Source organism: Hippichthys cyanospilos, chromosome 18 (genome assembly GCF_059441005.1).
Source record: "Hippichthys cyanospilos isolate Australia breed blue-spotted pipefish chromosome 18, RoL_Hcya_1.0, whole genome shotgun sequence".
Classification (NCBI taxonomy): domain Eukaryota; kingdom Metazoa; phylum Chordata; class Actinopteri; order Syngnathiformes; family Syngnathidae; genus Hippichthys; species Hippichthys cyanospilos.
This window is the reverse complement of record NC_142386.1, coordinates 610,835-633,408: the sequence shown is the minus strand read 5'-3', so window position 1 is coordinate 633,408 and position 22,574 is coordinate 610,835. Positions and strand designations below refer to the sequence as shown.

The 22,574-nt window shown below is 43.6% G+C and overlaps 1 protein-coding gene across 2 annotated transcripts in view; it reads left to right on the top strand.

The window, feature by feature from the left end:
* tmem132e (transmembrane protein 132E) overlaps positions 1–22,574 on the top strand; it is a 190,020-nt gene that overhangs the window by 125,171 nt on the left and 42,275 nt on the right. Inside the window, exons 1-2 of one of the 2 annotated variants that reach the window (XM_088441045.1) lie at positions 7,795–8,105; positions 9,318–10,257. In XM_088441045.1, coding sequence (XP_088297171.1) covers positions 8,027–8,105; positions 9,318–10,257 — 1,019 coding nt within the window. In that variant the 5' untranslated portion in view covers positions 7,795–8,026. Of the gene's footprint in view, positions 1–7,794; positions 8,106–9,317; positions 10,258–22,574 lie in introns of those variants that run through there. The other variant, XM_088441046.1, reaches the window with a different exon arrangement.

The following is a 22,574-nucleotide window of genomic DNA, read 5'->3' as shown; positions in this document are numbered from 1 at the left end:
GGACCAGATAAGGCGACTGTCAATATAAATTATGGATGATTTTATGGGTGAACATAAAAAGCTCAATGATGAAAACTTCCCTCTCCCTGGGCTCGTGTCACACCGGTTATATATTCTTTTTTTTTGTTTTATAAAGCTTGCAAATTATGTGTGATTAAAGCTGTGCTGCGTATAATATAATGTTACATTATAAAGGGGTGACGCTAAGAAAGAAAAGCCTTTATCTCCTCTAATTAACACGCTCAATCAGACCGCGCTGTATTGTACATGTTAGAATAGCTCAAAGAAACTTCTAATTGAATTTGGTCAAGTCGGGGACTAATGAATGCATACTCATCTATTTTACCTGTGAATCCATCTCATCTTTTGGCGTCAAAACATATTTGGGAGAGGAATGGTGATTATAACAATTGAGTTGGGTTATGTATCTATTGCATATTACAAGAAGAATGGTAGATGGGCTTTTGGCATTGATTTTTAAATGTATTTCTCTCAGTATTATTTGAACAATGATTATATATTGTTTAAATAATTTTGAATTTTATCACAGGCAACCCTTAAAATTATGCAGAAAGTAAGTTCGTTCGTCTAGCATGAGCATGAATGTGTCTTTTCGATGAAAAAAAGTTTGCCTTTTAGCGTTCTGAGAGCCATCTTGCAAGATCCTTCAAGTGCATGTAGGGATTCAACCCGATGCTTTTATGGGTACTACGCGTTCACAGTCTGGAAACCGTCAAGCCGAGATTCCCATTTGCCGTTCCGGTAGAATCCGACCTTCCTTGCTTCCGCGGAACCGATTCAGTCGAGTAAATAATCGGACGTTGCGTCAGGCTGGGATTTTGCGGTCCAGCTAAGACGGTCTTTGTTCTATTTTCCGAAATTTCAAAGCGTCTTCCGCTACATGCCGTCTCGCGGTTGGCGCGTGGCACGCAATCACTCTGCGAGACGCGCCTCGCCACTGTCATACATGACAAACGGCTTTGGGGATGACTGGCTTCCTCCATTACCTAGGGGATGATGTGATGCAAATTCCCCCCCCCCCGACCGACCGAGCCAGCGATCCGCCCCGCGCGTGACTGAAATGTGTCATTCGAGCAAGGGGAGGGAAGAGATGAAACAAAAAGAATCCGTGGGGAAACGGCGAACCATTCCAATGGCCCGGAGAGAAGGCCCCGTTTCCACAATCGACTGGTGACCTTTGCGCCTGGGAGATGTTTATGCACTTGTCCCGCTCAAGATCAAATATCCGCATTCCTCATTACGCCCTCTAGACACTCTCTCGGCCGACGCTTTCGTATCGCTCTGGTGGAGTCGCACTTACCCTCCCCAAAGTGAATTTTCAAACTAACGAGCGAGGAATTTGAATGCGTTGGCTCGTTCGACTATCGAGGTTATGCAAGTCAGTGGCGACGAATGCAAACGCTGACACTGAAATTGAGACCATTTTTGATGCGAAATAAAAAGGAAAATAAAAAGGAAAATGCCCTTAAAAAAATGAATCCAATTTTATAAAACCAACGAAAACTATAAAAAATTGTCCGTTTTCATCTTTGTCACTTCTCACAGTTCATTTCAGATGTATAAATGTTGATATTTCCTGCAAAAGTTAAAAAAAGAGAAAAGGTGCAAGTTCGGCGAGGATGCAACGCAGTCAACCATAACAATGTATCCCGATGGCGCGTTCCTCTGATTGTTTTTCCTGCGCTCTCATTTAGCCTCTGCGGCTTCCAGACCCAATTAATCAACAACCAATTTCAAGCCAATTCTTTCCAATCAATTAATGAGTTATTATCCGCATGCCTTAACAAGGCGACCGAGTCGGCGCGAGCTATTACAAAGGCGTTAACGCCTGACCCGGTGTTTATTCACGACTTAACGGGATAAGCGGCGGGCCCCCTCGGATCGCCGGCCCCGAACCCCCGACCGCAACGGATGCTCGGCGTTGCGGAAGTCGGCGCAACGGGAAGTGAACGGGATCCCGCCTGGCCCGGGGTCTACTTTGAGCGCGAGAGGAGAAAGGGAATGGGGTTACGGCAGAAAGCCCATCTGCGTCCGCTCCGTAAAAGCGCTCGTGGTCTGAAGGAATTTGTTCGGATGGCTTTCCATATAGAAAGCTTTTGAGGGTGACCTCGAGACGTGACGTCAAAGCATCGGCGCGATTGTTTGTCCACGGCCCTCGAGGGCTTGCTCGCGGCGAGAAAATCTTCTCGCGCCGCACGCTCAGCTGGTGCTCACCGACCGCGCTCGTCGCCGCGTGCGGCTGTCGCCTTTCCGCTCATGTGCGGTTGGCCCTTGACTACCGTTGGCCCCCGGGCGCCAGCTCAGGAAAGGCCGCGGGTAAACCAGGGACCGCTTGTCACTTACGTTTTCACGTGATTTGTCCCATATTTTATACATTCAGCGCATGATAGTCTCCTACACATCTCTGAATTTGGCAGGATAAAATAGAATAGACATTTTGCGAAAATCCGCAATGAATGATTGAGCTTCCATCGTGAATGGAAAAAAGCTATATTAGTCAAGAGACTACCATACATAGCTCGTTACTGCTATTTGTGATGTGAATTTTGGACTTGGCACCTATGGAATCGCTAAACTGAGAATCAAGCGCCCGTCATTGGTCGCACATGGTGTTTGAACTTAATGTGTTCATTTTTGGTCAAGAGTGCCAGGTTTCAATGGAATTAACACCTGATCTGGATGGACAATTTGTGGGTTGCTAGCTGAAAACATATCTGTATTCTCATGAAGGCTGCATCTTCAATTGACATTGGACGTTTGCAGTGGGAAGAGTAAACATATCAATTGATCGTGTGCATAGCAAGATGTTGGCATCTTGACATGAATCCCAAGTAATGCCGTACTTCATCAAATAAACAAGGATTTTTTTCCCTTTTTATATTCCTACACTTATGTTTACGTTATGTGCACCGACGACATTACATGCCACCGAGTCATAGGCTAACATCAAAATAAACACGTCACATCGTACATAGCCTTACAAAGCTTTTCGTTTTTCCATAAACAAGTGTTTCCGATCCCATTTGCTTGACCCGTCCTCAGCGCAACTCCTTTATCCCAAAATATTTCCGTCTCACCGCAACGTCAACCTTAGAATTAGAACAAGGATCATAATGTATATTTGATAAAGGATGTTAAGAAACTGCTCGTCCGTTACCCTGTCGTTTTATGACATCCGCTACATGCTAGCCTAAATACGTATGGAGGCATACGGCGCATTCAAACAAACTCAGCGATTCACAAACCTGCTCAGCATAAAATATATATACATATTTTGAGCCTTACCCTATGCTGCTCCAAAAGTCAAAGGCGTCCGCTTCGCAATCTTGTGTTCTGACTTGTTAAAGTATTATTAAAACTCAGATTAAATGAATAACATAAGAAGAACCGGTAAATAAGATTCTTTTGGATATGCTGCCCCAAAATGCGGATAAGCATTTAACATTTAAAAGTATATATTTATTTATATTTTATATTATATAATATTATATATTTTTTTATTTTATATACATATTTATAAACATCCGCTCGAAGACAATGAGAGTCCCTCCGCGGATGTCAAACTATGGCGAGAGCAGGTAAAACATGCCGAGAACGAAGATCATTTAGCCAAGAGAGCGCATGCTATGCTGCTTCGGGTTATTTCTCGGCTGGCCTCCGACTCGAGAAGTTCCCAAAATCAAAGCCAAAGCTAAATAAAGTATCCTTCTCCTCACCAGACAGTGAAGATATGCTGCTTGAGTGTTATTTCCCGCAAGAAAAAACAAGTCGTTGGAGTTCAAAGGAGGGAAAATGGCTTGATATCTATATTTTTGCAAGGGCTACACTTCTACCTACCCGCCGTCTGGAATGATTATGCGGCCTGTCTCCAAAGATGTCACGCCACCTCGTAATTTACTCCAACTTAGTGCCCTGGATGCTGCGGCGGCGGTAGCGGCGGCGACATGAAGATAAAGTTTCAGTCGAGTGCTGCGCGGCGCTGACTCACTCCCTAAATCAAGCTTTTGGATGTTTTAAAAGAAAGCGAGGGATCGTAGCCCTTTCTCGGTCTTAGTCGGACCCACTTGTCCGATATGTATTTCAATTACATGTGGAACGTTAGCAATGTGTTCCCAAGGCGAAGTTTTCCTTCAAGTGCAAAAGCCAACGCTCCCAAGTAATAACCATAACAACCGTTTGGAGAATGTCGGAGATCTGTGTGTATCTCAAGTTCGGTCGCAAATAATACCACGTGTGCCATTTCGAGCAACCTTTTTTTTTAATGATGTAAAACTGTTGAAGGTGATGAGGGAAATTTGAGTTTGTTTTTCACACTTGGAATATCAAAGCCTTTCCTTGACATTTTTAAAACAGCATTGTGAAAATGTGGTTTTATCAGTGGTAGGCCTTCAGAGAGCTTCTCTGCTGGCTTAACATAACCTGACATCATTATCATCATTATAATGAAAGCCCATTTCATTTGTATGTATAAAATTCTCTCCGTATTCTGTTCTCTTCGTGTCACATTACATCCTTATGCTTACACTCCTTCCGGTGTTGTCGTTTTAGGTTAGAATTTTCATCCAGTCAGAAATCAGCTATTGTGTGTCACCAGGCTGTATGAAATCTGCCCTTTTTTTCAACCGAGTACATCCTAAACTGCGCAAAAATTTTTTAGTTTTAGTTTAATTTTCATCCAGTCAGAAATCAGCTATTGTGTGTCACCAGGCTGTATGAAATCTGCCCTTTTTTTCAACCGAGTACATCCTAAACTGCGCAAAAATTTTTTAGTTGAAATAAAACCCAGACTGAGGAGTGTTCTGGTCTCTGTGACCTATTCAACTTGGAAAAAATATTTCTGGTGTTTTCTCTGTATATTTTATTCAGCAAATCCACAAGATAGATAGTATGACATCATCTCTATTATTTATGGCTCTTCTGCTGGAAAATTGCATCTCGAATGATGATTCACATTCGTATAGAACCTCTGATTTGGCGAACCAATCAAATATTTACTCTGTTGTTGCATTGTTATCGCCACACAATGTTGCTTTTGGTTATATTTTGTGTGCCTTCAAAATGATCCGGTTTAGCTATTATGCAGTATTTTGACCATTTTGGTTCTTTTTTTTTTTTTTAACATCATTCTAACAGCGTTTTAGTCATGGGATGGAACACTCCTGGCAGTGTGATAGTTAAGTGGTCGTGCCGTATGTTTGATATGTTGTCACCATATGGGTGAACGGTACATTTCATGACTTAAACTTTATAATCAAGAAAATGCTCTCAAATTTGAAGAAAAGTGCCATTTCCCTAAGTAGATTCGGAAACAGTCATTAACGCCTTAAAAAAATCCCGAAGATATAAATCCCCAGCTGTGAGACTTCAAAGACTTGCCGTGCAAAATGTCAAATTTATGGTTAGACTTCGCATTTTGATGGCGCCAGTCCTCGGCTTGTTCGTCCCCGCCGCTATCTTCTTGCGGGAGGCGCGTTTAGCCGGCGCTCCGGCTGTGTCGCCACCACTAATGACTTTGTTTGCGCTTCCCACGGCCTGTTGATCTAACGGCTCGACGACCGTGGCCCATCAGCGACAATGCAAACAGCCCGACTGTGTGTTGTTCCGGCCAGGGCCGACTCGCGCGCAAACACGTCGGACGCGGCCCGCTTCCTAATGGCCTCCTCGCAGGCTTTCAATTCAACACAAAGAAGAAGAGGCAAACACAAAGTGGCTGACGGAATTAACTCCTTTGAAAACACGCTTTGGTTGCTTGTGTGACCATTTGCTTCCTTTAAATGCCAATGGCGGTTTCCCATCGCTTTCACCGGGGCGTTCTGGCACAGGTGTTGAATTTCTTATGGTACCCACAGCTTCGCCACCAGGGGGCAGTACAATACATTCGGGTGCGGTACAAGAAAAAGAGTTTCACGGCTAAGTGACTGTGAGCGTCGAGTCATCTGATTGGTGGTTGGAAGTCAGCCTATTAGCAGTGCCGCTGCGTGAAACAATGCTGCAAAACCCCGCCTTGGAGGACTGCAAAGCAATTAAATCTTAGACGTTAGTCCTCTCATTTTTTCGCTGTTCATGTGGCAGACCTAACCAGTCCTCCCTCCGACGGCCTTGCCGTGTGAAATGGGGCACACTCTGTCTTGTTAAATGTTAAGCTTTTACTCCGTCTAAAATATCTTACCTTGATCGATACATCTGTTTACACTTGACTTTCATGAGGTTTTCAAATGAAAGAGCCACCGAACACATCCCCGTAGATCCTTATCACACGGTCGGAACTCGGGCCCGAGCGTCCCGCTTTCAGCTCATCGGAATCGGGGAAAAAAGATTGAGGTTTGAAGAAATGTGCATTTTATTTTATAAACTGATTTATTTTCTTGTATTAGGTGCTACAAAGCAACAAAATAATCCAAAGTACACAATTATTGCCTAAAGGTCGTAAAACACAGTTTAAATATGTCATATATTATACGAAATATTGCAACGCAGCCAGAAACAGCGGAGGTAAAAACAGCCAGTGGGAGGAAGCTAACGCAAAGCTAGCATCGTGTAACAATCATAATGTATGTGAGATGTAAATATTTTAATGCATGCAAATTGAGCATTTTTCATAGCAGGAAGGCTAGGGCTATGTTTAACACTATTCATTTCTTTTATTTTTGTCACCACACACACACACACACACACCCATAAACGGATGCAAATCCTTTTCGCTACTTGGTTTGAACCACTGCTTGACTAGTAAAAAAAAGTGTCGTGTTAGCGTTGTTTTGTTACCAAGGGAAAACCGTTTGGATGTACATTTATTTTCAGTCCTCCGGATATTGCTGATGTATGGAATCAGGACTGTACAAGCAGACGTTCTTAGTTGAAAATAAAGATTAGTTGGCGGATCTTACCTTGTCATCTAAATTCTGAAGAAAAGGAGAAATGGCAACTTGAGCAGTTCGCAAGCCAAAATCAAGGCCTGAATCAGCGCTACACAGTTTCCACAGTTTGTTTAATACTTTTAGATGTGTTAAAAAAAAGCCCTCTAAATCCATTTTCAGTCACAATTTTCTTGTTTTTTTTTCCCACAAAAGCTGTTTTTCTCTGCTGTATTGTCAGGAAACTAGTGTTTTGGGTGAAAAGAAACTTTTTTTTTTTTAGATGATTTGGTGTTATGTGCGTAGCCCTGCTTTAAGACGTGTTTTTCCTCTGCACTTTTTCCCCTTCCCGGCACCCAAAGTAAGCACCATGGAGGCACATTTGGATGAGTTTGGTGTTGAAGAAGGTGACATTCTAGCTGTCAATCTTCCTTCCCCCCTTTGTCGTTTGTCACTTGGTGGGGCCCCCCTGCATTCAAAGACACAATTGCAAGGAATTCATTTTCTTTTAACATGGGAATTCCAAGCATGTGAGGGGGCGCCCCCCACTCCCTTCACCCCCCTTCAGGGGTGACATGCCTCCATAGAATTCTCCCGGGTTTGGAGGAGGAGAATCCGGGCTAATTCATCAATAATCTTTACCTAATCCTTTCTTCTTCTTCTTCTTCTACTGCCTGGAGGCTGGAGTAACATCCCCCACCTCACACAAGTAACACACACACACGCACACACGTCTGCCCGAACACGTCCATCGGTGTGTGTGCGTGCAGCCGGCTAACAAGAGACGAGGTGTGGCTGGGAAGGGGCGGCGTCCCGACGCTTTGTCTGCGGCACGGCCCACCAGAGGGGGGGGGGCTGCAATCTGGCGTCTGCACCCGGAGCCACATCAGATTGGCGTGGGAGCAAAAGCCAACACAGACACACACGGAGACAGACCCACACGCCGGCCGGGAACTGAAAGTTACAAAAGAGCCTACGATGAAGCGGATGGATTTTTTTTTTTTTTTTTTTTTAGCAACGGGAGCTAAGGATCGCGCCGGTTTGTTTTGCTACTAGAAATCAACAAAGAAAGTTGTGAATTTGGACTTGCCTTAGGGGAGGACGCATGCGAGGGGCAAAAGGGATGCACTTTTCTATGTAAAGCTTGGAATATGGGACTTTCAATCCATGACTTGGACCACGGGGACTGCAAGTTGCGTATCCGTGCTCAACTGTGGATGATTTTGATAAGTATGTTGACACTCAGATGCTAAGTTGCTAGTGCTAGTATATGCTTGAACTGAAAGTGAAATGTGGGTGTTCTCTTTGGTATTATTAGTTTATGGACGGGATATGTCAGCGTTAATGTATTTTAGCATGTTTAGTTACTCAGCACATGTGTCTTTAAACAACAAGGGGTGATTTGACTAAGGTGAGCAATTGCATTGCTGTGAAACATAATTTTACAGCAAAAATGTTCAGAAAGTCAACACGACCCGCTGAGTGTTTGGTCATCAAAAAATGTGAAATCCATCCTAAGAAATTACTTTCTTTTTCGCCCCCATAGATATTTGAAAGATATTTTTGACTTCAGGTCTATTTGACCTGAAGTGTAACAGGGAAGTCATTGAAAACCTTCTTGTCAGGTCTCATTTTGCTATGAAGAGAGCTGTAGTAAATGAAATGAATCAAATCATAGTAATGAAAATTGTCAAGATGGACTCATTTTGCCTCGAGGAGGACAGAGGACGGTGTGTGTTGCGTGCGCATGGGTGTATGTGGGGGGTCTGCTTTTAAAACATGAATTTTAGGAATATTTTCACCTCAGGCTCAAGATCAAGTTTGTTGATGCTTATTTGTTCATGCTAATTTGACTCAGTGTGCAATTTGGTTCCTCAAAGTAGACTTGACAGACACCGTTTATACTCATATTATGGTATCAAAATGGTGTATTTGAGCATCTTTGGGCAACTTGGCTAGCATGCTAAGCTAATGTGATGCCAGGCAGCGTTGACCCTCAATATGTCACACTGTTTAGTCAACAACTTGATCAAAAAAATAGTTTGATTTAATTTGTATAAATGTTTTATTTTAGATTTTTTTTTCTCCTTTTTTTAAACTAAAACATCAAGTACTAATTCACGCCCCAACCTCTTGGAAAGGGTACTAGCAGCAAAAAGAGGGAAGGGCTGCAACAAATCCGATTCTTAAAAACATGTTTTGATACTATCCCTTTATTTTTTAACAATGGCTTATTTTTCCAAACTGACAATGCACACACGTTTCTTTTATGCTATAATTACTGTTTTGTTCTGTAGTGTCAGAATACTGGCAAAAATATTCATCAGCGTTTTCTTCTGTAAAATCACATGTTGAAAGCTGTTTCTGCATGAATACATATACATCCATAAATTTGTTGCACGTCTAGTTCGTAACCGTCATTTATTTTTATTTCTCTGGCAGCTCTTGCCAGCAAAGTCTGGCCAAGCAGTTCGGACGCTCTCCTCAGTCCCTCGCCGGCGACGGCCAATCCCTCGCCGCCTGCCATCTACCTGCCGGCCAGCTTTAAGATGTCCAACGCGCAGCTGGCTTTCTTCTTGCGGGAGGCGACGCAGGCGCCCGGACCAAACGCGGGCGGCGGACATCCGCTGCAGCGCTCCGAGAGTTTCGTCGTGTTCCAGACCAAGGAGCTGCCGGCGGTCAACATCAGTCTGGGGCCGTTTGCCCGCGACCAAACGCTGTCCAAGGAGTTGCTCCAGCCCGCCAGCCCGCTGGACATCCCCGGCCAGCTGACGGTCAACTGGAAGGTGCGCGCCTTCATCGTCCGGTCGCGGGTCTTCTCCAACAACCCCACCGTGCAGGTTTTCTTCTACATCGCCGGCCGCGATTGGGACGACTTCAAGGCCCGGGACAAGCTGCCGTGCGTGCGCCTTCACGCCTTCCGAGATGTGCGGGAGATGAAGACGTCGTGCCGCATGAAAGGCAACCTGGCGCAGTGCTTGGCGCAGCTGGAGCTGCCGCCGGCCTGGTTCAACGCCAACGTGGCCCCGCTGGGACGGCGCAAGGGCTCCGGCGGGGACGGGCTCCTGGACGGGTCGAGCGGCGAGACCCTGCAGGCGGAGCTTTACTACACCCTGCACGAGGCCGATACGGAGGGCCAATGCGCTCAGGCGGCCGGGGGTCAGCGAGGGGCGAGGGGAGAGGGGCCGGCGCCGCCGCACCCTTTGCTGCGCATCGGCAGCATCAGCCTGTATCAGGCCAGCCAGGAGCGGCTGCTGGTGGACAAGCAGCTGGATGAGAACATGTTCCTCAGGCTGCCCGAGAAGCCCCTCAAGCCCGGCGAGACCCTCGGGATCTTCTTGTTCTTGATGCCCAACTCCACCGTGGAGCAGTTCAGCCTCAAGTAAGTCACGCGGGAGACCTCCGCCGGCTTCCTCGTCCTCTGCTTGTCCGTGTCGTGTTGCTGTGCGCGTCACGGAAAGGTGAGATCTTTGGCCCAATTTTTCAAGAAAAAAAAAAAGCTGAGACAAAATGGAGCATGCAACCAAACGGGTCAATAGGCTGTGTCTCAGGTAAATATTTTTCAGAAGGAAAAAGGACATTTAGCGTATTGTGAAAAAGAATCATTCTCTTTGGTCAAATTGCATAAATCACTCGACATCTGCTCAAACTATGGCCTAGCGGCCATTTTCCGCCGTCTAATTTTTAGGGGCCTTCAAAAAAATTACACGTGGCCTTTGCATCGATCGCTTGCACGTTGTCCCTTCTGCCTTGTTTTTTGTTTTTTTTTCCGCCAGCCATGTCGGTGAAGTAACGTTCCACTGATTAGATCGGATTTCATTACATCGGATGGCACGCTTCTCTTCAAATTGCGCACTCTTGCCGCATCATCGGGCCGTATAACAATGCCAAGGGAGAAAAAGAAAGCAGTTTCTTTAGGATTAGGAGCGTCGGCCTTGGGTAGCGTGTATGGGTCAATTCCTCCACGCGGATGAACTTTCTGCCGGTGTGGCGGTTTCGCACCAGTTGGCAAGTCTTCAAAATACTTTGAAAATTCTATAATAATTCAAGTTGGTGATTGATGTTCACTGCTGTGCATGCGTACCGGGCACTAAAGAAAAGGTATCTGGATACGCTTTGCCCCTATTCATGTGCAAGCGACCTATTGGGTGTAGATGTTAAAATAAGGGGGTTGCAACGTCCCCCATGGTGTGATTAGAATACAATAGCCCTATGGAGAACCTTTGTAAATTTGCAAAGAAGCTATTTATAGCTAAATTAGTAACAAAAGTTCTCTTTATAATGCCAAGCAAAATGAAAGTCAAATACAGTATATCGCAACATTGATTCATTTTCGTCGAGTAAAACTTGTAAGGAAGCCACCGTGTGGCCCGAGAAAGTGTGTAATAAAACTGCATGCTTTTATTTTAAAGCTCCATTCCGGGAGATGAATGCCTCAATTCAAAACAAAAGGGCAAAATAGAGACACAAAAACTGAGATCAATAAAAAAAAAAAACAAGTTTCCTCTACATCGACGTATGCCTCCTAAACACTTCAAACACATGTAAAGTCATTAAACACAATGTGATAGCATTTAAATACACCCAAGATAATTGCTAAAAGTTGGATCATGCTGCTTTATCTGAGAATGTGCCAGCAACCATTTGGAACCCCGGAGAAGGAAAATTCCACAATACTGCTTAAATGTTCATTATTTTACCTACGTATTGACTTTTGACAGCATCGATCAATATTTATGGTAAAATAAAAAGCTGTAAAAGCTCATTAAAAAACAAACGCCACTGTAAGCCATACATTTCCTAGATGTACGCTAGTGGAGAGTTGGCAATAGATGAGTAGATAAAAATCCACAGTAATGCTCCAGCGCAACATAGCCGGGAATTGCAGCGTTCTAAAATTGATACAAATGAGTGGCACCCGATGTCACGGTTGCGTAACCAAATGCGCACAAGTGCAACTAAACTTAGTAAGCTTGTTCCATGCCTTATTGTTCATCATCGTTGCTCCTTTTTAGCGGCCAGGAGCTTAATGAGGTTGTAATCACTTTTTTTTTCTTTTTAACCACCCTTATCTTTTCTCACAAAGCTGAGTCATGCCGTGAGGGATAAAGTGGAGCTCGGCGGGCTCCTCTTATCGCTTTGGATCACTGCCGTAACACACACACCTTTGCTTCTCTTCACCCACTTATGGAAATGTTGCTCATGGCACTTTAGTGTATCAAAGAGCACAAGGTGTGTGTGCGTGTGTGTGTGTGTGTGTGTGTGTGTGTGTGTGTGTGTGTGTGTGCGTGTGTGCGTGTGTGTACCATTCGACCAGATAATGGTTGTGTAATTCCCGGCTGCGCTTATCACAAAAGTATCTGAATCCAGCAGAAAAAAACAAACAAATCTCAACTGTATTTGCTTCTTGGGGGGGGGGGTCAAATCAAAAATGGATTATTGGGTCACAAATGTTCAATCCTGGTCCTTGAGGGCCAACGCCCTGCATGTTTCAAATGTCTTTTTGCTACGAAGATACCCGATTCAAATGATCCAGTTTATCCAGCTTCGTCGGACCTCACTGATTTTCAGATCATTTGAATCGGGCGCGTTGCAGGAGGGAGACACGCAAAACATCCAGGACAACGGCCGGGATTGTTGCGCAGTTTGAGAGCGCAAACGGTGGCGTTCTTCATCCCTGTGCAACTCTCAGACTGGAAACGTTTGCATATTCACTGCTGTCTTCAGGCGGGATGATGAAACAGCCTGCTAACGCTTTATTTGTAATCTTAGCATAATCTCCTGCACACACTTGTTAAAAGTCACAGATTTGCTGAATAATTATTAAGCCTGGCTGACTCATTAAGCATTGGTAGGGAAAAGAAAAAAAAAAACACTGAATTGTTTCTCCCCGCAGACAGTCTCAGCATTAATGGTGATTTATGCTAACAATAAAAAAACTAAAGAGGGAAACTTAAGGCCCAAATTAATGAAAATCAACAGCAAAGCTTGTTGGCTTTTTGTTTTGTTTCCTTAATGGGGGAATGTGCCTTCGTAAACAAAGCCTTCATTGACATTTGGCAGAGTTAGGCCGCGATAACGTGGTGACTAACACCGGTGCGGCCCGTGTGGAGGCAATTATTTTTTGGCGGGTAGAAAGGCAGCGATAAGCGCTGAACATTGGATGTTTAATGTAGAAGCGTACTTTGGATTTGTTTACAATAAGATTAGATGAAGCATCCCTGTGGCTCCTCCAAAACGGGGACTGTTTAAACACTTTTTTTTTTCTTTTTGCTTAATTAATTTACATTGCAAGCTAAAGTTCTTCCAAGTCGAAGCAGCATGGCCAAAAAGTGGATTTTTCAAAGACATAGGCGCAGCAACTCGAGTAAAAAAAAAAAAAAATATCAAGAATTCTTTATATTTTTATGCATTTGTCCAAGATGATTGCACAGCACAATTAAACTATAAAACTCACTTTGAAATTGTTCCTTGGGAAGCACCATTTTTGTCTAACTAACGCTACAAAACTTACTGTCTGAGAAAACTAAAGAAAACCTATGAGCGCTTTAGTTGCGACTTAAGATTGGCGTTTTTCGATTCCACGCATCACGTGTGCACGGGCCTGAAAATGAGAGCCGATCAAAGCGGCTGAGTTGAAAGGGAAGCGGACGTGAGGAAAGGGCAACGAGAGAAGCCGCGGTCCCGGACTGACGTTTCATCTCCAGTTTGAATTCCTGGAGCTCTGCGCTCCTCTTCTGGAGGAAGGCCATTAAAGATGCAAGATGGGAAATGTTCTGGGATGTATAAGGATGTACGCGCCTCCTTTGAATGTTACCCGGGCGTGGTTGCCACTTTCGCGGCCTCGTTACACACGCGCGCTTCAGACTTTGAGTATTCAGATGATGATTCACCAATGCGTCAGTCAGTCTGCCACAGTATAGCGCCAACTACTGCTGAGGAGGACTTAATGTCAGATTTTTTATTTATTTTTTTGCTGTAAGTATCGTCGGCTGGTATGGGACAGAGTATCCGATAAGTTCAAATGAAAACGGCCTAAGCCCACAATAAAATGTTCCAAGTTAGTTAGTTTTTATTTCATTCGTTTTCCGGCGTAGATTTTCCGATGGCATATGGCGAATGGAAATGAGGCCTGGCGGGGGAGATGCTCCACACAACACGACGCCAGGTCGTCCACAGTCTGTCACGTCATTAAAAACATATTTCGGTGGTCGCGTGAGCCGCGTGGCTCGACTTGCGCTTTCGCCCCCGCTCCCAGATTCTGTCAGCGCCATCTGTGAGCAGTCTTGACGGGGATCTGTTTTTTTTTTTTTTTTTTCCTTTCTTTTTTTCTGGCTGACTGTGACTATTTTTTTGTGTTGAGATGTCTATCACTGTTGTTAGCGTCCAAGCGCTGGATTGCCTTATTGGGCTAGCGTGCTTATATGGTGACATCATTAAAGGGCATCAAATGTGCGTTCAAGTAGCTTAAGTCTTCCAGCAGGTCATTCCAGGCCAAGTCTTTCCCTGTATTTGCTCAGTGGCCGCATATGGGTTGTACTACACAAAAGGCCTTATGAGCTTGACTGTGTTACTCCTGGAAACCGGCAATTAGTTGCATGGTCTAGTTTCTAATAGAGGTTTAAAGGGAGAAAAGAGTAGGAGAGACAGATTTGAAAACTTTTTCAATCACAATATAGTAATACTTAATAAGAATAATAACTCAAATAAAAACTCTAAACTCTCAATAGCATAATACCTCAATGTCAATATGAGCAACCTTCTTCAACTGTAAACAGGTAAAGCTTACTTTATCACTTCATTCCCCATCTACCAAAATTCCATATATAAGGCACACCTGCTTATAAGGCGCTCCATCAGCTTTTGAAAAAAATCAAGGCTTTTAGGTGCGCCTTATAGTGCGGAAAATACGGTAATTGATTCATCGACGACTAATTGATTATCAAATGAATCAAAAACCATGTTCATAATTGAGAGACTGTATTTACTTTAAAATCGTGCAAATCCTCCAATTTCAAAATCCTCCAATTCCTCCAAAAACACAACTGTACTTTTTTTTGTAAGAAAGGTTTTCAAATCAAAATGGAACCCCAGTGTGAGAATTCCAATGATACATTTGTGTGTGTCCATTCCTATCTGGCAAGTTTTCCCACAAAGCATGGAGTGGTCAGGTACAGTAGCTGACAACCAGAAGCAAAATGGTCCCTCTTCCCCATTGGCGAGACAATTTCATTGAAATCGTGATGGAATTATTTTTTTTTAAGCCTCTGACACACAATTGACGTTAATCCTGGCGTACTGGAAATGACTCCGCTTGCTAAGAATCCCAAGCACAATTGCATAATTTTCACTTCTGTCATAAATGTCTTTTTTTGATTTGGATGGAACTCTCCCCACCAGCAAGTTGTCTGTCGCTGTCATTAGAAAAGTAATCAAAGGCGTTTCCTCTCCACAAGAATGCAAATGGTATAGTCCGTGAACAAGCACGAAACCGCAAGCGCAATTCTACATTTTTCACTTCAATATAAAGAAAAAAAGCTCGTAGAACCACAATTGAAATGCTACCAAATAGCAGCGTCTCCTTTCCCTAACATTTAACGCCACCGTCATGTCGTCATCTCGCCTGCAATAAAGTCGGCAAACTCATGCCCGAGCCGCGGGCTGCCTTGTCACGAGACGCGGAGCGACACGTTCAGCTGATTTTTATCGGCGCTCGTCTCCAGTAAAATGGGTTGAGGTCAGGAGAGGCTCCAAAACGCTTACGACGCTCATTCGGCTACGGCTCGTGCAGGGAATCCATTAATCATGTCTTGAAGGCAAAACAGAATGCAAAAACTCACCTTATACAGTATCGTCTTTTGGGTCAACTCACATGAGGCAGCGTGTACATAAAAGGTCGAAGCGATTCGTACCCAAAAGAAACAGTCACTTGATGAATGGCTAGTCGGTAATTAGGTGAAATGTATGAGTTATTTTTCAAAAGTAATAGTGTTTAATTGAAGTGCAAATCTTCAAATCAGATAATATTCCTGGCACGGTCACTTTTGGAAATGCTCAACCGTCATCAAAAGTCATCATCACCATCTGACATACCAAATAGCTCTTCCCATTTCACCTCTGGATGGGCTCTTCTTCCTCATGGTCATTCCTCTTCCCTGGGTAGTCTTCTTCAGACCCGAGGTCTTCCGAGATGATTTGCTGATCGTCATACTTGGGATATTTATCCCAAACGGTGACGACTGTTGTGAGATCAGAGTATGGAAGGTTGCCCTTCGCATCCATGCTGGCTTGTTCAAGCGCACGTCCAAGGACTGAAGGAGACAAGCAAAGCCATCCTCTCCTTTTCATAATGTGTCAAAGTAAAAAATGATCCATGCGGCCTCATTGTTGACAACAAAGAGGCAATTAGACGGTGCTTGCAAAAGTGCATTTTTGCAAAGTTCCGTGCAAACCCTAAAACAGATGCTACCATATGGAATTAGAGGTGTATAAAATCCTAGTAAATGACATTATATGACTTTGTTTTTGAAAATGAATGGAAAAAAACCTTGACTTTTACTCTGAGAAACACACTAATCCCGTCTTAAAGAACCTGAATTATAACTGAGTTGCAATTTCAATAGAAATACCTCTCCTGGAAAGTAATGGCAATTGCATTCAGTTCATCTAAAAATTGCACGCGATTGATGAATGATATCGCAACGAAACGACAAAAAAACCAAATGAAAACGCGGTGGGAATAATGATTAGAAAAGTCAACATTGTCATCTGATTCAAGTCTGGCAGACAAATGACCTCATCATACTTCAAATGTAACAATGTCGCACCGCCGTTAATTGAGTTATTCATGACGGCCGGCGGTGATGAATAATCCTACTTTTTTTTCATCACGGGTAACTAAGTAAGGCTAAATTTAGAGGCTGTGTTTTTAAGTCAGGTGTTTGTTTCGTCAATTCCCGCCGTTAAATTTCCTGCTTTTGCGCGCTTGAAACAGCTTAAATTAATAGCACGTAGCAAGGGGAGTGTAGCTCAATCAATGTCTCGGCACGCTTCGCGGCGCAGACTGACAAGCTCGCTTTTTCCTCCCTTTCTCAACAGCGCTGCCCTCTTTTGTCGATATATTGAAGGCGAGACAAAATGGAGGCGGCGGGGGAGAGTTTTTCCATTTGATTGCGACGATTCGTTTCGCTCATTTCGCTTTCTTGCGATTAGTCGAGATGGCCGCGCGGTCTTTCTGGTCTTAATCACCATACTTTTGCTGCTCCGTTGGATCACACGTGTGCAAGACGGAGCGAGTAGGAGCATATGGAAAACAAAGCCCCCTTGGGAAAATAAATAGGGATGCATGTCACTCGACTTGGGTTACTACTGTGCAGCCAAGAAACGAAATAGCAAGAGGTCGGACGGACTCGGTTCAACAAAAAAAACAAAACATGGCATCGCTCCTTGTTACATGAACAAAAATGCTGTGGCTACCGGGGAAAAAGTGAATAAAACACCAGGTAGGCTTAGAAACAGCAAATTAGTCAGACCGGGTGGGAAAATTAGCGCGGAAGCTCCAATGAGCATAATAATGAACAACATTGTGTTGCAACAATAGAAAACAAAAGATTCTTATAGAGAAATGCTCAAATGAAGCAGACTACACAAAAAAATAAGCCCCAAATCTCAGGCCAACATTACCATGGATGCACAGAACCTTGTGGAGTGATCAATTTAGTTGAGTAAAAAAAATGCTTGAAAATGGCAAAAACCCTTGTGCGATATTTTGATCACATTTGAGACATTTTCTTCCACATCATTCTAACAGTGTTTTAGCCGATGGATGGCAGACTTATAGTAAGTGGTTGTGTCATGTCATCATCTGGGTGAAATTTCAGCTCCACGGTTTCTTCTGTCACTGATTTCCGTTTGATGTGAAATGCTTTTGACGTAAAGATCAAAGGACCGGAAAAATAGCGCACAAGATCCTGCCTTTTTGTGGAAGAAATTGTGGAATATGTTAGGCAAAGACTACATATGGATTCCACGCACCATGGGAGTACGGGAACAACATTGTGGAGTCTCCGCAGCAGTCGAGTGGAAGGAAGTGGAATATTCGGGAGCTTTTTGTCGAAAAAAACAAACAAAATCCAAAGATTATGACTGCAGTCATTGAAATGGGACTACGTTGGGAAATGTCACCGGGCAAAGCGCAAGTCAAACGAGGCGAAGATCGGCCCTGGGATTTTCCGCGCTCTGTCCCCATCTGATCATTTGTCACCGTCACCTCGCGTGTTTATCTCCAATACCCTCAGGTTTTTAACAGGCAACAAGAGCACTATTTCCCCCCCGTGTCCCCCTTTCATTGACACTGTCGCACATTTTATTAGTTTTTCATCTTCTTCTTGTTGATTTGTGATTTTTGCCATTTCCTCGCCGACATTTACTTTAGCTGTCTGCCCAGCCTTTTTTTTTTTTTTCATCAGTTTATTTGGGCATAATATTCAGGTTATTTTGAAGTGCTCATCAGTGGCTTTAATCTTATGGAGAATGTTGGGTATAAATCTGGATTTTATTCTGTGAAATCCTACAATTTGTTGGGTTTTGTTTGGTTCATTAGGTGCAGTCATAAAATCTGCTTTGGACGCAGATTTGAATGTGTATAATCTAGGATTTCATGAGCATGAATATGAATTCCCTTGGATAATTGGCTATGATTATAATTCAGTCACTGATTTTGCTGTCCATAGGAAAGCATTTTATTGGCCATTTTTAGCATTTTTTTTTTTTTTAGTATGATTGATGTTTGCTGGGTATTATCCTAGATCTGGTTATAACCATATACTATATATATCTTTTTTTTTAGTTTAATCCCAGATTTCCTTGTGTAATCATATTTTTCTGGGCATAGTCCTCAATTTTGTTTAGCATGATTTTCAATAGTTTTGGGCATAATCATGAATTTTGTTTGATATAATCCATTTTTATTGCGTATAATCATCAAAATCAATGGCGGTAAAATGATTGATTTCACAGGAATGATCATCAATCACGGTCTCCGTTTAAGACAGTCATCCGATCCCCGCGAGTTACCCTGCGGCCCCGAGAGCTCCGCCGCCTTATAGATCATTTCCCGCCGTCAAGTTGCGCGCCTGTCTCTGACACCTTCGGGTGTTGGGTCGACAAGACGGGATGCATTTTCCACTCGGTTCTTGCTGCTGTCCCACATTGTATGGCTTTTCTTTTTTTACTCCCCTGCAGAGAGACATATGTTGTGATAGACGTGGCGTGAAGGATTGTTGTCACCCGATGGGCTCCAGTTGCAAAGCGGGCAGCAGCACTAGTTGAGAGGGAGAGGTTTCATCTTGTTTTTCCTTGACTTTTTCCGTTTTTTCTTTTTTTCCTTTTTTTTGTTTTAATGATGTCCTCTCTGCCTATGCGGAGCCTTTTCTTTCTCCCTTCTTCTTCTTAGAAGTCGTTACTTCAAATCCAGTACACAAGGATCAAGAGCGGCGCTGCGTACTGGCCCCCGAGAACACGATTGCGTCGACAAGAAGGAATTCCCAAGACAACAAAAATAATTGGCGCTTACTCGATAACTTTCTCGCTACCAAAGCATCGAATTCAGAACATTTTGGTGCGAATCGCTGTTTAACCGTCCAAGAAAGATTGCGGTTCACGTAACTCATGCAACTTTTTTCTTTGCGCTTTTGCGAAAAGGCAGAAAGTCAAGCTGACGATTTTCTGCTTCGGTGGATAATATGTCCCAAGCGTTAGCTTCTGGAGCCAGGTGTCCGGGCTCTCCCATAGAGTTAGGCTGAGAATAGGCGCTTAGTCAAGCCGCTACTTCTTCACGTTGAGAAGAGCCAGTTGAGGTGGCTCGGCCATCTGGTTAAGATGCCCTCTGGGAGGGAGCTCGTATCGGAAGTGTGATGGATGCATGGATGGATGCATGGATGGATGCATGGAGATAGCTAATGATGGATGCATGGATGGATAGATGAATGAATGGATGGAGATAGCTATTGTTGGATGGATGGATGGCTATAGCTAATGATTAGATGGATGGATGGGAGGAAGTATCCTAAGTGTAACAGATGCAGTCTTGTCCCTCTAATTCCCAATGTTGCTGTTTAAACGCCACTGACATGAATTAGGTGGAATAAAGTCAACAATGAAAATGTCCGCTTTTGGTGTGAGAAACATTGGAGGTAACGGCCGGTGTTGACCGCTGATCCGTACAAACATTATCAGTATGGAAAGACTTGAACAGTTAACCCGGCAATTTTCTGTCTTTGGCGGTAGAAACAAAGGTAAGATGTCATCTATTGCCACTTTTCCGCAGTTTTTTCTGCTTCCTTGTTTCTGTGCGGTTCTTCTGTACGATTGTCACCGAGGTGGCATCTACACAGTAGAATAAAGTTGGTCCGGACAAGAAAAAGGCGTGAACCTTTTGCGGTGCTGACAGATGACACGGCACCTGTGACGGCAACTGCTACTTGGAGAAGTCCGCACTTTTGTTTTCTCCCCATTTTGCTCTTCTGTATAAATAACACAAAATAGCTGGATGAAATTGACCCTGCAATTTTCCGCCTTCTGAGATGGGTTTTTAAGCCATTAGGGTATCCGTACTAGAGTGCCTCTAAAAGCCGGCTGCTTCTTGCTTTTTTTCGGTCGCCCTTGTTACGTGGCCCTAAAAGCCATATTTCCTTAGCCTTTTTACAATTTCAGTTTTGTGTAAATGCCACCAAGGCGGAGTCAGACGGGCAAAGTCAACCTGGCAATTTTTCACATTTTCCTGTAAAGTCAAAGCCTGAACGAAGCTCTCTCTCTCTCTCTCTCTTTTTTTTTTTAACGCTGTCTTTTTCAAGCCGGCCTTCTTGAAGGATGCCACCCAAACGCCTAGCGGAGCACCCTTCAACGACACTCCCACCGCCGGCTCCTTTGACACGTTGTCGCCATTACGAGCAACGGCACTTGTATAACCTCTCCACCACCCGAAGCCGCCTGTGTGTGTGTGTGTGTGTGTGTGTGTGCGTGTGCGCGCGTGTGTGTCGGGGGTTCTTCTTTCATCTCTGCCTCCTCTTTGTGCATCTCAGTGGAGAAGCGGGCTTCGGAGCGGAGGTATCTCTGTGCCGCCAGAAGGGAAGATTGTTATGTTACACTGCTTTCGATTCGAATAATTCCAAGCACTCCTGCCGACGGATGCTTTTTGTCGCGAACATTTTTTCCACACCCTCCAAGGTGTCAGTTCCAGCATTTGATTGCTTCCTCGTGTGCTAAAATATGGGTGGCTTAATATGAAATTAGTGTTTGGTCGCAATGAAGGGTACCGAGTGTCTTTTCCGAAACAATTTCTGAAGGCCTCGTCTCGCCTTTTGCTGGACCTTATCAGCTATTTTGCCGAGCGTAATTTTCGATTTCATACGTCTGCAGTGGAGGCAAGATTTTCCTTCTCTAAGCGGTGGTGCAGATGATAATTGTCAGCCTCCAGTACTCATTTCGGATCAAAATTTCCCGGAAATGTCTGCCACGTTGGCTAACGGAATGTGGCAGTTGTTATGAAATGCCTAGAAGGCAGCACACCTAAGTCGCGAACCCCCCTCCGGCAGTGCCAAAAACACAAACGCCGACCCCCCCGCCACCCCCCATCCGTCCTATCATAGTTGGCTCCCCCAACGCAAACCGACGCGTCATTCAGCGTCGCGCAAACCTGCCCGCGCTGTGGAAAGCTGCCAGCCTAATTCTATTTGCATCCACCCTTTAATCCCCCGACATCCAGATTGCCGGATCAAAGTGTGTCGTGTGCATTATGGAAAAGAAGCATTTGGAGAAGAAAAATCATCCGGATGCAAAACAGCTGTTTGTAGAGTGCCGAGGCGTTACACGAGGGTTCGCATTTCAGAGCGTGTTTTGAAGATGTTTTTTTTTTTTTAAACAATACTTGTTAAATTTATTTTAAGAAATAAATAACTTTTATTATAGTTTCATATACAACCTTCTGTTTTATTATTTTATTTCACATTTGTATGATCTTTTCTTATTTTATAACATCTATTTTTTGAACAATCTTTGCATTGTAAATTCATTTGTACTCTATGCATTTTTTAACTAAATTGCTGACCATTTACATCATACAAACTAATCAAATTCACAAAAAATAGTGAAAACTTTGCACAGAATATAGTAATACGTACTGTTAATTTATGTAGGTCTTAGGAGACCCGTGAGCAGTATTAGTACAGCCATTTTAATACATAATATATAAGTATGTAACGTATGTAATATATAAATAGATATAGATAGATAGATACACACACATACGTGCGTTGATATTATACTCATAACATCCATATTTCAGGGGTTCATTTGTGTTCCAGGGACTCAAGTTAGCATGAATGTTTTATCAAGATCAAATATATGCACATGTTTGATTATGTTTTAACACAGTCGCATTTGCTTCCGCGTGCATCGAAAATGACTGCCAACCTCCAGGAGCACATCGTACATATGCACACCAACTGTATATAAAGGCATTATGCTAATAGGTCAAACGTGGGGAACTCTAGAAAGTGTCAAATGCTCTCGGTTACCGGGGTAACGCCGTGTCTCTCTCTGCGGTTTCAGTAAATCTTGACTCACGTTCGTTTATTAAATTAAAATGAAAGGAACGGGGATGAAAAATCCCCTCCGGGCCAAATCGGTATTTTAAAATAT